Here is a 17,243-nt window from a genome sequence, read left to right on the forward strand (position 1 = left end):
TCTAAGGTGTGCACGTTCCCGCAGGGGGTTTGTCATATCGTACCCCCGTACAAGCGGCCGTTAGATCCATGGGATCTGAACAGGGTTCTAGTTGCTCTCCAGCAGCCGCCTTTCGAGCCTCTGAAGGAAGTTTCTTTTTCTCGCCTGTCACAGAAGGTGGCGTTTCTCGTTGCGATCACATCGCTTCGGCGAGTGTCTGAGCTGGCAGCTCTGTCATCCAAGGCTCCCTTCCTGGTCTTTCACCAGGACAAGGTAGTGCTGCGCCCCATTCCGGAGTTTCTCCCTAAGGTCGTATCCTCGTTTCATCTTAATCAGGATATCTCCTTACCGTCTTTTTGCACTCATCCGGTTCACCGGTATGAGAATGATTTACGTTTGCTAGATCTGGTGAGAGCACTCAGAATCTACATTTCCCGCACGGCGCCCATGCGCCGTGCCGATGCACTTTTTGTCCTTGTCGCTGGTCCGCGCAAGGGGTTGCAGGCTTCTAAAGCCACCCTGGCTCGATGGATCAAAGAACCAATTCTAGAGGCCTACCGTTCTGCGGGGCTTCCGGTTCCTTCAGGGCTAAAAGCCCACTCAACCAGAGCCGTGGGTGCGTCCTGGGCATTAAGTCACCAGGCTTCGGCTCAACAGGTGTGCCAGGCAGCTACCTGGTCCAGTCTACACATTTTCACAAGCATTATCAGGTGCATACCTATGCTTCGGCGGATGCCAGCTTAGGTAGAAGAGTCCTGCAGGCGGCAGTGACACCCCCGTAGGGGAGGGCTGTTTTGCAGCTCTAACATGAGGTATTTCTTTACCCACCCAGGGACAGCTTTTGGACGTCCCAATCGTCTGGGTCTCCCAATAGAGCGCTGAAGAAGAAGGGAATTTTGTTACTTACCGTAAATTCCTTTTCTTCTAGCTCTTATTGGGAGACCCAGCACCCGCCCTGTTGTCCTTCGGGATGTTTTTTTGTTGTTTGCGGGTACACATGTTGTTCATGTTGAACGGTTTTTCAGTTCTCCGATGTTATTCGGAGTTAATTTGTTTAAACCAGTTATTGGCTTCCTCCTTCTTGCTTTGGCACTAAAACTGGAGAACCCGTGATACCACGGGGGGGTATAGCCAGAGGGGGAGGGGCCTTGCACTTTTGATGTAGTGCTTTGTGTGGCCTCCAGAGGGCAGTAGCTATACCCCAATCGTCTGGGTCTCCCAATAAGAGCTAGAAGAAAAGGAATTTACGGTAAGTAACAAAATTCCCTTCTTCTCTTCTGGTGCTTGTTCCTGAGCTGCTTGTGGAGGGGAGGAAGATTCAGCAACCCTGGTGAAGGGGAAAGGGACTAAACCTAATTTATTCGCTTTTTTCAGGGCACCGTAGTGTTATGAGCTCCCCTGACTTGGAACCATTACTTAATGCATATAGTATTATTTTTTATTTTAGCCTCTTGCTTTATGGTTTCGCAGTTCTTGCACTGGGTGATGTCGGGAGCCGTCGGTTCTGACGTTCTCTTCCATTTCCAGATTGCCGACTCTTCTCGTGGCCGAGTGCGTGTTGGTTTACATGACTCCGGAGCAGTCTGGAAGTTTGTTGAAGTGGGCTGCGAGCACGTTCCCCACCGCCATGTTTATTAACTATGAACAGGTAAGATGGTTACAGCTGCTTTATCATATCATTGATATCGAGGGCAGATATGCGTTGGGCTAAAGGGGAAATGCATAGATATGTATGCAGTGTGCAGAGTAGAAGGAGTATTCTCATGTCTCATAGTGGGGGTATGGTGATGCAATGTATTTGATTGTTGGGACCAAGCGGTCATGGAAGGATTGGGTCTACAGTTCTGGTGCTTCCTTTGACATTTATTTTGAGCAAAGTCTCAGATGTGAAATCACAGGAGGCTGTGGCTGCAGTCACTCTCCGCTGCATCCATCACCCCTCCTGGAACAAGACATCTCCAGCGGATGGCGCTGTAGTAACTAGTTTCTTGCATTGCTGCCCTCTGACGATGTCTTAGATGACGCTTCGTTTGAGGGTGATGCTAGAAGCAGTGAGTGACTCCAGCGCTGCCCCTGATGACGCTTCATGTGAGGGTGATGCTAGAAGCAGTGAGTGACTCCAGCGCTGCCCCTGATGACGCTTCGTGTGAGGGTGATGCTAGAAGCAGTGAGTGACTCCAGCGCTGCCCCTGATGACGCTTTGTGTGAGGGTGATGCTAGAAGCAGTGAGTGACTCCACAGCCGCTCCCTGATGATGCTTCGTTTGAGGGAGGTGCTAGAAGCAGTGAGTGATTCCATCGCCGCCCCTTAATGATGCTTTGTTTGAGGGTAGTGTTAGAATCTGTGAGTGTCTCTAGCACCACCCCCTGATGACGCTTCGTTTGAGGGGGGGTTCTAGAAGCAATGAGTGACTCCAGCGCCGCCCCCTGATGACGCTTCGTTTGAGGGTGGTACTAGAAGCAGTGACTCCAATGCTGCCCCTTATGATGCTTCGTTTGAGGGTGATGCTAGAAGCAGAGAGTGACTCCAATGCCACCCCCTGATGACGCTTCGTGTGAGGGTGGTGCTAGAGGCTGTGGGTTGGCGCTGTTGTCATTCATTGTATTTATCACCGCCCCTGCCAACATTTAACACAAGCAACGGAAGTGGCGGCGCAGAGAGAAGCAGCATGCCGGCGTTGCACTAATCCCGGCTACCACATCCAGGATCCAAGACATCCTCAGGACGGTGATGCAATAAACTAGCAAGTAACTGCAGCGCCGTCCCTGGTCACATCCAGAGAGAGTGCAGCCCCAGCTTCCTGTAATGTCACGTTTGAGACGCCTCTCAAATCAAACGTCACAAAGTGCAGTAAAAAATAAATAAAAAATTAGGGATCAGATGGGGAGAAGTGTAGGGAATTGTATAATAAAGATAATTACAAAAGTGGTTAGTTAGGGGGTAACGATAGTTAAAAAATGCCTTTTAAGTTTCGGACCACCCTTTTAAAGATTGGGTGTTAGCTTTCACCTTGGGAGCAGCTCAGACTTTGTAGGGCACACCATATTAACAGGGCGAATAGTAGCAATGTTAAATGTTTACTCCTTCCCCACCTAAAAATGAAAATGATTCGCTATCCATAGTATAGTCCCAGCAGGCAAGAGGAACCCGAGCTCTGTCTTGACTGAATCAAAGCTGCTCTTTCATCACCTTCGCTCCATTCATTGTCTATGGGACTGTCAGAGGCATGCAAGTGCTGTGCTCTGCGCTCCCATAGTCAATGATTAGAGCAGAGGTCGAGCTCAGTCCAGAAGAAGGTAACATGGCTGCGCCCCTCACCCTCTGCTCCGATATACGCAGGTGAACATGGCGGATCGTTTTGGACAGATTATGGTGGAGAACCTCCAGAGGAGGCAGTGTAACCTCGCCGGGGTGGAGGCCTGCCGCTCGCTCCAGTCACAGGTCAGAAGCCGCTCGTTATACAATGTGTATAATCAGCCATAATATATAACTAATGTGTTAACTATCTGCTCTGCGCTACTAGATGGGCCTTGGAGGCATCGATCATTATTGACTCAGCCTTTATTTAGTTACTCCGTTCTGTACATCATCATTACATAATGATATAGACACAATCCCATAGTGTTCACATTCCATCTGTACGTTATCAGGCATGCCTACTGGTTCATACTGGTTTGTAATGGCTATAGCATGTGAAGGTGGGATGATTTTTCTACACCTGGTTCTCCTATTATAAATACTATAATACTGCCCCTATGTACAAGAATATAACTGCTATAATACTGCCCCCTATGTACAAGAATATAACTACTATAATACTGCTCCCTATGTACAAGAATAAAACTGCTATAATACTGCCCCCATGTACAAGAATATAACTACTATAATACTGCTCCTATGTACATGAATATAACTACTATAATACTGCTCCTATGTACAAGAATATAACTACTATAATACTGCTCCTATGTACAAGAATATAACTGCTATAATACTGCCCCCTATGTACAAGAATATAACTACTATAATACTGCCCTCTATGTACAAAAATATAACTACTATAATACTGCTCCCTATGTACAAGAATATAACTACTATAATACTGCCCCCTATGTACAAGAATATAACTGCTATAATACTGCTCCTATGTACAAGAATATAACTACTATAATACTGCCCCCTATACACAAGAATATAACTATTCTAATACTGCCCCCTATGTACAAGAATATAACTACTATAATACTGCCCCTATGCACAAGAATATACAAGTATGTAACAAAAGTGAGTACACCTCACACATTTTTCTAAATATTTTATTACATCTTTTCCTGGGACAGCACTGGGGATCTGACCCTGTGATACAATGTACAGTGTCAGTGTGCATCTTGTATAACAGGGTAAATTTAGCGTCCTCTAAATAACTCCACACACAGCCATAAATTTCTAAACCGCTGGCAACAAAAGTGAGTACACCCCTAAGTGATAATGACCAAATTGTGCCCTTGGTGTGAATATTGTGTGTGGCCACCATTATTTCTTTGTCGCTCTATTGGGAGACCCAGACAATTGGGGTGTATAGCTACTGCCTCCGGAGGCCACACAAAGTATTACACTTAAAAGTGTAAGGCCCCTCCCCTTCTGCCTATACACCCCCCGTGGGATCACGGGCTCCTCAGTTTTCATGCTTTGTGCGAAGGAGGTCAGACATCAACGCATAGCTCCACTGTTTAGTCAGCAGCAGCTGCTGACTATGTCGGATGGAAGAAAAGAGGGCCCATACTGGGGCCCCCAGCATGCTCCCTTCTCACCCCACTTTTGTCGGCGGTGTTTGTTAAGGTTGAGGTACCCATTGCGGGTACGGAGGCTGGAGCCCACATGCTGCTTTCCTTCCCCATCCCCCTGAGGGCTCTGGGTGAAGTGGGATCTTATCGGTCTCCAGGCACTGAGACCGTACTCCATCCACAGCCCCTGGGAATCTGCTGGACATGGAGCTGAGTATCCTCAGGGACATGGCCCTGCTACGTTGAGGTACTCTGTGTCCCCATGAAGGGGACCGCGCACAGACACACGGCAGCACTGCTGGGTGTGTTAGTGCGCCAGGGATGGCGGCGCTGCCCGCACTGGTGCCATCGCACACTACAGCGTGCTGGGTGTGTTAGAGTATTGAGGGACTGCCGCGCTAACCGCCGCTGCCATTTTTATCTCAGGCGCGGCTGGGACTTGTGGTGCGCCGGGGACTTCCGCGCCGACCAGGGCTTATATGCCGGCCGCGCTTATCACTCTAGTCCCCGGCTTGTGCGGCCTAGTCTCACTTCGTTACCGCCCACAGGCCTGCCAGTCAGGGTAAGGGCGTGACGCTGCACAGCACGGCAGCGCTGAGAGATGGAGCATGCTTTGCATACTCCACCCCTCTCACTGTACACAGTGTGAAACCGGATTCCCGCACTTTCTGGGGCACGCCCACGGCCTCCTCCTCTACACAGGACGCCGGCAGCCATTCATGTCAGTTTTTTCTGTGACTGAGAAAAGAGACAAGTTTGGGAAGACCCTGGCAGGGATTCTGGTGGTCACACAACCGCTGTGAGCGGGCGGTAACCAGCACCTGTGGTGCTGACCCCACTAGTGCCGAAATGCACATATAGATATATGCTTGTACGCTATACATTGCACTGTTCGGTCGCACTTTTGTATTTTGGCTATATACCCTCCTTGATGGTCGGGGGAGATAACAGCATATCGTCTGTGAAAAACAAGGGTGCAAAAGCACAGGTTTTTCTATGCAGCCTGTACGGCTATACTGCCGGCAGGTTACACGGACCCCAATTGTATGCAATGCACGGCCCTTGTGGAACTTACTCAGCCGGAGTCTCTGCTAATGGTCCAGGTGATGGGGACGGAGTTTGCAGTATTTACTTCAGACTTTCTGAGACTATGGCTAACATACTAGAAGCCTTGCAGTCCAGACCGGTCCCTCAGACCATGGGCTCTGTTGATTCATTGCCCCTGGTCCCCCCCCCCCAGTCGGTACAACAAGGTGCTCCTGGAGTGTCTCAGGGATCCCAGGGTGAGGGGTCTGACTCGGACCGCAGTCCCAGACCCCCTAAGCGACCTCGCTGGGAGCATCCCTCGACGTCACCGCATCATTCAGGGTCTCAGCATGGGGACTCTCTCTATGATAAGGCGGAGGTATCTGATCAGGATTCTGATCCTGAGAACGTTCTCTACCTGGATACACCTGATTGTGACACCGTAGTGAACGATCTTACGGCGTCCATCAATCATATGTTGGTTATTTCTCCCTCAGCTCCTACGCCTGAGGAGTCAGCTTCTCAGCAGGAGAAGTTCCGTTTCAGGTTCCCCAAGCGTACATGGAGTACGCTTTCTGGATCACTCTGACTTCAGGGAGGCAGTCCAGAACCACCAGGCTTGTCCAGATATCGTTTTTTCAAAACGCCTTAAGGATACACGTTATCTCTTCCCTTTTGACCTTGTCAAGGGCTGGGTTCAGTGTTCCAATGTGGACCTCCTATCTCCAGCGGCTAAATCCTTAGTTGCAGTGGAAGATATGGCTTCACTCAAAGATGCCACTGACAGACAGATGGAGCTCTGGTTGAAATCCATCTATGAAGCTATTGCCGTGTCTTTGCTCCAGCTTTCGCAGCCGTCTGGGCGCTCCAAGCGGTCTCAGCGGCTCAAGCGCAAATTGAGGCAGTCACACGTATGTCTGCGTCGCAGGCTGCGTCTTTAACGTCTCAAACGTCAGCGTTTGCGTCATACGCCATTAATGCTGTCCTGGACTCGGCGAGCCGGAAGGCGGTTGCGTCCGACAATTCAGTGGTAATACGCAGAGCCTTCTGGTTGTGGGAATGGAAGGCAGATTCTGCTTCCAAAAAAGTGCCTAACCAGTTTGCCATTCTCTGGCGACCGCTTGTTTGGTGAGCGACTGGATGAAATCATCAAACAATCCAAGGCAAAGGATACATCCTTTCCTCAGGCTACACCGATCATACCCCAACAGAGGAGGGGACAGTCGAGGTTCGGTCCTTGCGGGGCGCAGGCAGGTCCAATTCTCCTCGTCCAAAAGGCCTCAGAAGGATCAGAAGAACTCCGACGCGTAGCGGTCTAAATCACGCCCTAAAAAGACCGCCGGAGGCGCCGCTACCAAGGCGGCTTCCTCATGACTTACGGCCTCCTCACACCGCATCCTCGGTCGGTGGCAGGCTCTCCCGCTTTTGCGACACCTGGCTGCCACAAGTAAAAGACCGTTGGGTGAGAGACATTTTGTCTCATGGTTACAGGATAGAGTTCAGCTCTCGTCCTCCGACTCGATTCTTCACAACATCCCCGCCTCCCGAGCGAGCCAAGGCTCTGCTGCAGGCGGTGGGCATTCTGAAGGCAGAAGGAGTGGTGGTCCCGGTTCCTCTTCAGCAACAGGGTCACGGTTTCTACTCCAACCTGTTTGTGGTTCCAAAGATGGACGGGTCCTTCCGTCCTGTTTTGGACCTAAAACTGCTCAACAAACACGTAAGGACCAGGCGGTTCCGGATGGAATCCCTCCGCTCCGTCATCGCCTCAATGTCCCAAGGAGATTTCCTAGCATCGATCGATATCAGGATGCTTATCTCCACATACCAATTGCTCCTGAGCATCAGCGCTTCTTGCGCTTCGCCATAGGAGACGAACACCTTCAGTTCGCGGCACTGCCGTTCGGCCTGGCGACAGCCCCAAGGGTTTTCACCAAGGTCATGGCTACAGTAGTTGCGGTCCTCCACTCTCAGGGTCACTCAGTGATACCTTACTTAGACGATCTGCTGGTCAAGGCACCCTCTCAAGAGGCATGCCAACACAGCCTCAACGTTACTCTGGAGATTCTACAGAGTTTCAGGTGGATCATCAATTTTCCAAAGTCAAATCTGACACCGGTCCAATCGCTGACATATCTTGGCATGGAGTTTTCTTACTCTTCCAGCGATAGTGAAGCTTCTGCTGGACAAACAGCGTTCACTACAGACAGGGGTACAATCACTCCTTCAAGGTCGGTCACACCCCTTGAGGCGCCTCATGCACTTCCTGGGGAAGATGGTGGCAGCAATGGAAGCAGTCCCTTTCGCGCAGTTTCACCTGCGTCCTCTTCAATGGGACATCCTACGCAAGTGGGACAGGATGCCGACGTCCCTAGACAGGAACGTCTCCCTCTCTCAAGCAACCAAAGCTTCCCTTCGGTGGTGGCTTCTTCCCACCTCATTATCGAAAGGGAAATCTTGCCTAACCCCGTCCTGGGCGGTGGTCACGACGGACGCGAGTCTGTCAGGGTGGGGAGCGATCTTTCTCCACCACAGGGCTCAGGGTACGTGGACTCAGCAAGAGTCCTCACTTCAGAATAATGTTCTGGAGATCAGGGCAGTGTATCTTGCCCTAAAAGCGTTCCAGCAGTGGCTGGAAGGCAGGCAGATCCGAATTCAGTCGGACAACTCCACAGCGGTGGCTTACATCAACCACCAAGGTGGGACACGCAGTCGGCAAGCCTTCCAGGAAGTCCGGCGGATTCTGCTGTGGGTGGAAGCCACAGCACCCACCATATCCGCAGTTCACATCCCGAGCGTAGAAAACTGGGAAGCAGACTTTCTCAGTCGCCAGGGCATGGATGCAGGGGAATGGTCCCTTCACCCGGACGTGTTTCAGGAGATCTGTTGCCGCTGGGGGATGCCGGACGTCGACCTAATGGCGTCTCAGCACAACAACAAGGTCCCGGCATTCATGGCGCGGTCTCACGATCACAGAGCTCTGGCGGCAGACGCCTTCGTTCAGGATTGGTCGCAGTTTCAACTCCCTTATGCGTTCCCTCCTCTGGCACTGTTGCCCAGAGTGTTACGCAAGATCAGGTCCGACTGCCGCCGCGCCATCCTCGTCGCTCCAAAATGGCCAACGAGGTCGTGGTACCCGGATCTGTGGCATCTCACGGTAGGCCAACCGGGGGAACTATCAGACCGACCAGACTTGCTGTCTCAAGGGTCGTTTTTTCCTTCTGAATTCTGCGACCCTCAACCTGACTGTGTGGCCATTGAGTCCTGGATCCTAGCATCTGCAGGGTTATCTCAAGGGGTCATTACCACTATGAGACAGGCCAGAAAACACACATCTGCCAAGATCTACCACAGAATGTGGAAGATATTCTTATCTTGGTCCTTTGCTCAGGGAGTTTCTCCCTGGCCAATTGCCTTGCCTACTTTCTTTCCTTCCTGCAATTCGGTTGGAAAAAGGTTTGTCGCTCGGTTCCCTTAAGGGACAAATCTCAGCGCTCTCTGTATTTTTTTTTTTTCAGAAGCGCCTAGCAAGACTACCTCAAGTACGCACGTTCCTGCAGGGGGTTTGCCGCTTAGTCCTTCCTTACAAACGACTGTTAGAACCCTGTGATTTGAACAGGGTGCTGATGGTTCTGCAGAAACCACCATTCGAGCCTATGAGGGATTTTTCTCTCTCACGCCTTTCGCAGAAAGTGGTTTTCCTAGGGACAGTCACTTCACTTCGGAGAGTGTCTGTCGGGGCAGCATTGTCGTGCAAAGTCCCCTTCCCGGTGTCTCACCAGGTCAAGGGGTTCTGCGTCCGGTTCCGGAATTTCTCCCTAAGGTGGAATCCCCCCTTTCATCTCAATCAGGGTATCCGTACCCTCTGTTTGTCTTCATCCAGTTCACCAATGTGAAAAGGATTTGCACTTGATTAGATCTGGTGAGAGCACTCAGACTCTTCATCGATCGTACGGCGTCCCTGCGCCGCTCGGAAGCACTCTTGTCCTTGTCGCTAGCCAGCGTAAAGGGTTGCAGGCTTCCAAATCAAGACTGGCTCGGTGGTTCAAGGAACCAATTCTCTAGCTTATCGTGCTGCTGGGCTTACGGTTCCCTCAGGGCTGAAGGTCCATTCTACCAGAGCGGTGGATGCGTCCTGGGCTTAAGGCACCAGGCTACGGCTCAGCTTGTGTGTCAGGCGGCTACCTGGTCCAGCCTCCACACTTTCACGAAACACTGTCAGGTGCATACCTATGCTTCGGCGGATGCCAGCATAGGCAGACGAGTCCTTCAGGCGGCGGTTGCCCACCTGTAGAAAGGGGCCGTTTTACGGCTCTATTACGAGGTATTATTTTACCCACCCAGGGATTGCTTTTGGACATCCCAATTGTCTGGGTCTCCCAATAGAGCGACAAAGAAGAAGGGAATTTTGTTTACTTACCGTAAATTCCTTTTCTTCTAGCTCTAATTGGGAGACCCAGCACCCGCCCCTGTTTTTTTGTGTACACATGTTGTTCATGTTGAATGGTTTCAGTTCTCCGATATTCCTTCGGATTGAATTTGCTTAAACCAGTTTATTGGCTTTCCTCCTTCTTGCTTTTGCACTAAAACTGAGGAGCCCGTGATCCCACGGGGGGTGTATAGGCAGAAGGGGAGGGGCCTTACACTTTTAAGTGTAATACTTTGTGTGGCCTCCGGAGGCAGTAGCTATACACCCCAATTGTCTGGGTCTCCCAATTAGAGCTAGAAGAAAAGGAATTTACGGTAAGTAAACAAAATTCCCTTCTTTCCAGCTCGGCCTTAACTCTCTTAAGCCTGGAGGTCACTGGAGCTTCACAGGAGCCGCTGGATCCTCTTCCATCCTCCTCCATCCTCCATGACGACATCACGGAGCTGCTGGATGTTGCAGACCTTGTGCTTTTCCACCTTCCATGTGAGGAGGCCCCACAGATGCTCCATAGGGTTTAGTTCTGGAGACACTCGGCCAGTCCAGCACCTTTACACTCAGCTTCTTTAGCTAGGATTTGGTGGTCTTGGAGGTGTTTGGGGTCGTTATGTTGGAATATGAAGGGAGGGAATCCTGCTTTGCTTCAGTATATCAGAGGACATGTTGGCATTCACAGTTCCCTCAATGACCTGTTGCTCCCACATCTGGCAGCACTCATGCAGCCCCAAACCATGACCCTCCTCCACCATGCTTGACTGTAGGCAGGACACACTTGTCTTTGTCCTCCTCGACTGATTGCCACCATACACACTGACACCATCTGAACCAAATAAGATTATTTTGGTCTACAGTAATCTGTTGTCTTCAGTAAACTGTTGCTTTCTTGTGCATTATCTTGAGAAGAGGCTTCCTTCTGGGACGGCAGCCATGCAGTAGACATTACTGGCTGTGCATTGAGTCACTGTACATTGTATAACAGTATCAGATCTTCAGTGTAGTCCCATGGAAAGATATAATAAAATATTTACACAAATGTGAGGGGTGTACTGACTATAATATTGCGTATGTGTGTATATATATAATATATATTCTCCTGGGAAAGCTATTATCAGGTGTATTAGTTGCTGATATGAGGGAGATACGTGCTGACTGCTTAGGACAGAGGTGCACTTGTACTTCGCGCATCATTAATCATTTATCACTATTGATTATTTGTGACCTGTATTCAGAGTAGAGTTTATTTTGCTGCGTACAAAGTGTGAATCGATTACCCGATGGACAACCTAATAAGTGACTCGTCCTTATCTGTGATAAGATATCGGTATACGGGGAACCCAGGTGGTGATGTGCGGATTTCTGTGCGGAGTCGCCTCTCATGATGGGGCCACCCCTCCCGAGACCTCTCCGGCAGGTATACACCCCGACCCCCCCACCTTCCACACACGGGTCCTATCATAGCTTTTTGCCTATGTTACCGACCACCTCTGCCGTCTTATCAGCGGTGGCCTGCTTCATAGGCAAGGAACGTAGCTCTTGCAATCACATTAAGACTGTAAATATTGATGAGCACATGTCCTATCAATGCCATATTTATTTTATCAAATTTTTGGAACTTTTTTTTTTGCAGATGGAGAGGTTGCTGTCCAATGGCTGGGAGGCGGCCGATGCCTGGGACATGATTAAAGTGTACGGGAGTCTGCCCCCAGCCGATCTGATGCGGTGAGTGACTCGGAGACTGGAAGACACAAGATACCCAACATTTGATGACTAGCGTAAACTTTGCCTCGGATTTGGAAGAGTGGTAAAACCCGTTTTTATAAAAACTTAAAGGGATTGTCCACTACTTTTACATTGATGACTTACTTATCCTTAGGATGGGTCATCAATGTCTGATCGGCTAGGATCTGACACCCCGGACCCCCACCGATCAGCTGTTCTAGGTCCCGACAACAGGCAGCCAGAAATGCTCAGTTCCGGAGCTGCTCTGTCTTCTGATAGCAATAGCGGCCGGGTACTGCACATCCGCCTCCTATTCAAATTAATAGGAGCCAGATGTGCAGTACCTGGCTATGGCCGATATCAGAAGACGGTGCAGCTCCGGAATGGAACATTTCCGGCTCCCGGGGGCGGGACCGAGAGCGACTGATAGGCGGGGGGCGGGGTGTTGGACCCCCGTCAGTCAGAGTTTGATGACCTATCCTGAGGATAGACCATCAATGTAAAAGTAGTGGACAACCCCTTCAATGTTCTTAGACGTAAGGGGTTAATACAATACACATGATTTCTGAACATAGTAAAAATCAATAATTCAGTGCCCTAAGGGCCAATATTAAAGGTAAGCTGTCATGAGAAAATGGTTGAATCAGGATTTTGTTACATGTGTACTCTTTTTCCCTCATTTTATTTATATATGTATATGTATATATAATAAATTAATATCTATATATAATAATTTTATTTATTTAATATATATTTTTAATAGATAGAGATATATAGATAGATATAAAGATAGATATAGATAGATAGATATATATATATATATATGTATCTATCTATCTATCTCTCTATATATATATATATATATATATATATATATATATATATATATATATATATATATAATATGAGAGAGAGAGATGGATAGACAGAGATATAAAGATAGAGAGAGATATATAGAGATAGATAAAAAAAATTGTTTAAAAGAACTGAGACCTTTTTAAACATTTTTTTTTGTATCTCTACTGGCTAACACGGTACAAAGATATATTTCACTTGTAGAGATAGATATATATTTACTATATATATTAAATAAATTTATTATATAGAATATATTCACTATATATATATATATATATATATATATATATATATATAAATATATATATAAATATATACATAATAAAAATATATATATTTATTAAATATATATATATATATATTACATTAAATAAATGTATTATATATAATCATTTTATTTATATATATATATATATATATATATATATATATATATATATATATATATATATATATATATATATATATATATATATATATATATATATATATATATATATATATATATATATAATATACGGTGTGTGTGTGTGTGTATATATATATATATATATATATATATATATATATATTTCTTTATCGTTCCTTATGGGAGACCCAAACCATGGGTGTATAGCTACTGCCTCCGGAGGACACACAAAGTACTACACTCAAACGTGTAGCTCCTCCCTCCGGCTATATACACCCCCTGGATGACAATCTACCCAGTTCATTGCTTTGTGTTTCAGGAGGTCACACACACTTGCATTCTCTGATATTTTTCATTTTTATTTTTAAAGATTTGGAAGAAAAGCGGGTCCAGTCTGGACTCCCGGCATGTCCCTTCACGCCCCACTCTGCGGGGTGCTGTTAAGGTTGACTTTAATAAGGCTGGAGCCTTCACATGCCGAGCTCCTTCGCATCCTCTGTCGAGGCTCTGTTTGAAGTGGGAGCCATCACGGTCCTCTCTGCTTGCAGGAGGCCGGCTTCATCCGCAGCCCTGTCTGGTCCCTGCTGGAAGGAGCGTTTACCCCCCTCTCCAGGGACATGGCCCTGCGTCTCAAGAGCTAAGTATTGAGACGTTTTTCAGGGGTCCCGGGTACTTTTATTTGGGGGAGAGTATGTGTTGTAACTTTACTGTAAATTTCGGCCGGTTCTGGGAGTTTTCCCTGAGAACCGCGCCGAAGGTGCCTGCTGCTCGGCCGCGTTTTGAAATCTAGGCCCCGGCTTCAGTTTGGGCCTAGTTTCGTTTTCGGCTCCCTGCATGTTTTGCATACGGCGCCGCCCACCGCCCGGCCAGCAGAGGGGAGGACACTCCTCTCTGGAGAGATGTGCCCTCCCCTGTACCTCGTCCTGTATCTCTCTGCCCTCCGTTTTTCCCGCTCCTGGGCTTATACACGCCCCCCCTCCTCCTCCCAGCGCCATTTTCTCAGCGTTCTTACACTGGACGGCGCTGGGAGCTGCAGCTGTTGCTGTTTTGGGAAAGCTGTCGCTTCACTGGGACTTGGAGCTGTGGAATCCGGAGGGCACACAGAGAGTGGTGTGGTAAGCCACAACCTCTGGTTGTGGGCTTTTTATATACACTTTCAGGCATTCTACAGGAGTGTTTTATTGCTGCAGAGCCCCCCCATCAGCAGCATGTCTGTCACCCGGAGCATGGCTGCAAACATGTATGCTTTTTGCACTGCATGTAAGCGCATTCTGCCAGAGCCGAGCACATTCCCACATTGTGATGCCTGTGCTAATATGGTTGTGTCTCAGCCTAGAGCCTCCTCAGGGGTCCCCTCGGCTGCTCCGGCCCTGGTAGCTGAACCCCCGGCTTGGGTAGCATCTTTTTCACAAGCTATTTCCCAGTCTTTTGCCGACTCCATGGGGCAGCTGTCCCGGACACTGCTGTCTATGCATCAGCCCCCCTCTCAGGGTGTCTCTGCGGCTCCGAGCTCTGCGGAGCCCTCAGAGCATGTTCTAGGTCCCAGTCCCCCTAAACGGAGACGTAGGGACCCTTCTCCTCCCTCGTCCCACGGCTCTGATTCACGTGCCGACGTGCAGGGCGAGGGGGATTCGTTTACTGTGGGCTCAGACGCTACTTCTATGTACCCCATTGATTTGTCTGAGGGTGATGCGGATGTTAGTGACTTGATTGCGTCCATTAACTCCGTTCTGAACCTCAACCCACCAGAGTCAGAGGAACAAACCTCTCTGGTAGAGGTACACCAGTTTACCTCACCTAAGAAAGCTAAAAGTATGTTTTTTAACCACTCCAGCTTTCAGACCACTGTTAACAAGCCCAGGGCCTGTCCTGACAAACGCTTTCTGAAGCGTAGTTCAGATGACCGTTTTCCTTTTCCACCAGAGGTGGTTAAGGAATGGGCCCAGTCCCCAAAGGTAGACCCTCCGGTGTCCAGAATTTCAGCCCGCACAGTCGTAGCTGTGGCTGATGGCACTTCTCTTAAAAATCCCACTGACCGCCAGGTTGACCTTCTGGCCAAGTCTGTATATGAGGCGGCAGGAGCCTCGTTCTCCCCGTCTTTTGCAGCAGTGTGGGCTCTTAAGGCAGTCTCTGCCTCTCTGGCGGAGATGCATTCACTCACCAGGGACTCTATTCCTGAGATGGATGCCTTAACTTCTCAAGCTTCGGCTTTTGCATCCTACGCCAGGTCTGCCATCCTGGAGGCTTCTCACCGCACGGCGGTGGCCTCCGCTAACTCCCTCGCGATCCGCAGGATCTTGTGGCTTCGAGAGTGGAAAGCAGACGCTTCCTCTAAGAAGTACCTTGCGAGTCTCCCTTTTGCTGGGTCCCGGCTGTTTGGAGAACAGCTGGATGACATAATTAAGGAAGCTACTGGCGGAAAGAGTACTTCCTTGCCGCAAACTAAGGCCAGGAAACCGGTCCAGAGCAGGAACCAATCGAATTTTCGTTCCTTTCGTTCCTCTAACTGGTCAGCCTCTAAGCCCTCGACCTCGTCCACTACCGCAGCCAAGGATCGTAAACCCAACTGGCGCGCAAAGCCGCGTCCTCAAAAGGCCGGAGGAGCCGCTGCCACTAAGGCAGCCTCCTCTTGACTATCTGGCTACGCCAGCAACGTCCTTGGTCGGTGGCAGGCTCTCCCACTTTGGCGACGTGTGGTTTCAACACGTCTCCGATCAGTGGGTGCGGGATATCATCTCCCACGGCTACAGGATAGAATTTTCTTCCAGCCCGCCAAACAGATTTTTTCTGTCCACCCCCCCCTGCTCCAAAGCCGCCGCCTTCTCTCAGGCCGTGGCATCCCTGCAGGCCAACGGTGTAATTGTTCCGGTTCCCGCCCGGGAACGGTTCAGCGTTTTCTACTCAAACCTCTTTCTAGTCCCCAAAAAGGACGGTTCCTTCCGGCCCATCCTGGATCTCAAGCTTCTCAACAAGCACGTTCAGGTGCGGCACTTTCGCATGGAATCTCTGAGATCGGTCATTGCCTCAATGACCCAAGGAGATTTTCTGGCATCCATCGACATCAGAGATGCCTATCTGCATGTTCCTATTGCGGTTTCGCACCAGCGTTGGCTACGCTTTGCAATCGGAGAGGAACATTTCCAATTCGTGGCTCTCCCCTTCGGCCTAGCCACGGCCCCTCAAGTATTCACCAAGGTCATGGCAGCAGTGGTTGCGGTCCTGCACCTCCAGGGGTTGGCAGTGATTCCTTACCTGGACGACCTTCTAGTCAAGGCCTCATCCAGTGCAGACTGCCAGCGGAGTGTCTCGCTCACTCTCACCATTCTAGTCCAGTTCGGGTGGCTTGTCAATTTGCCCAAGTCCACTCTGATTCCAACCCAGAAACTCGAGTACCTAGGGATGCAATTCGAGACTCTGCCGGCACTTGTGAAGCTGCCCTTAGTCAAACAGCAGTCTCTTCGTCTGGCGGTACGCTCTCTGCTGAGGCACCGCCGTCATTCCATCAGACACCTCATGCGGGTGCTGGGTCAGATGGTGGCGTCAATGGAAGCGGTTCCCTTTGCTCAGTTCCATCTGCGTCCCCTGCAGCTGGACATCCTCCGCTGTTGGGACAAGCGGATCTCTTCCTTGCACAGGCTGGTGGCTCTGTCGCCACAAACCAGGAGCTCTTTTCAGTGGTGGCTTCGGCCCCTCTCTCTGTCACAGGGACGCTCCTTCCTGACTCCGTCCTGGGTAATCCTCACCACGGATGCCAGTCTCTGCAGTTGGGGAGCAGTATTTCTCCATCACCGAGCACAGGGCACTTGGACTTCGTCCGAATCAGCTCTCTCAATCAATGTGCTGGAGATCAGAGCTGTGTTTCTAGCTCTCCTAGCCTTTCACCACCTGTTGGTGGGCAAGCACATCCGAGTCCAGTCAGACAACGCGACAGCGGTTGCCTACATCAATCACCAGGGCGGGACTCACAGCCGTCTGGCGATGCTGGAGGTTCAACGAATCCTCCAGTGGACGGAGGACTCGAAGTCCACCATATCTGCAGTCCACA

General features: G+C 49.6%; 1 protein-coding gene across 1 annotated transcript in view; it reads left to right on the forward strand.

Annotated features, from left to right (window-relative positions):
• Nucleotides 1-17,243, forward strand: part of LCMT1 (leucine carboxyl methyltransferase 1) — a 61,952-nt gene that overhangs the window by 39,330 nt on the left and 5,379 nt on the right. The window contains exons 7-9 of the mRNA XM_075318127.1: nucleotides 1,507-1,627; nucleotides 3,319-3,420; nucleotides 11,840-11,931. Coding sequence (XP_075174242.1) covers nucleotides 1,507-1,627; nucleotides 3,319-3,420; nucleotides 11,840-11,931 — 315 coding nt within the window. The remainder of the gene's footprint in view (nucleotides 1-1,506; nucleotides 1,628-3,318; nucleotides 3,421-11,839; nucleotides 11,932-17,243) is intronic.

This window comes from Anomaloglossus baeobatrachus, chromosome 7 (assembly GCF_048569485.1).
Source record: "Anomaloglossus baeobatrachus isolate aAnoBae1 chromosome 7, aAnoBae1.hap1, whole genome shotgun sequence".
In the NCBI taxonomy this organism is placed as follows: Eukaryota; Metazoa; Chordata; class Amphibia; order Anura; family Aromobatidae; genus Anomaloglossus; species Anomaloglossus baeobatrachus.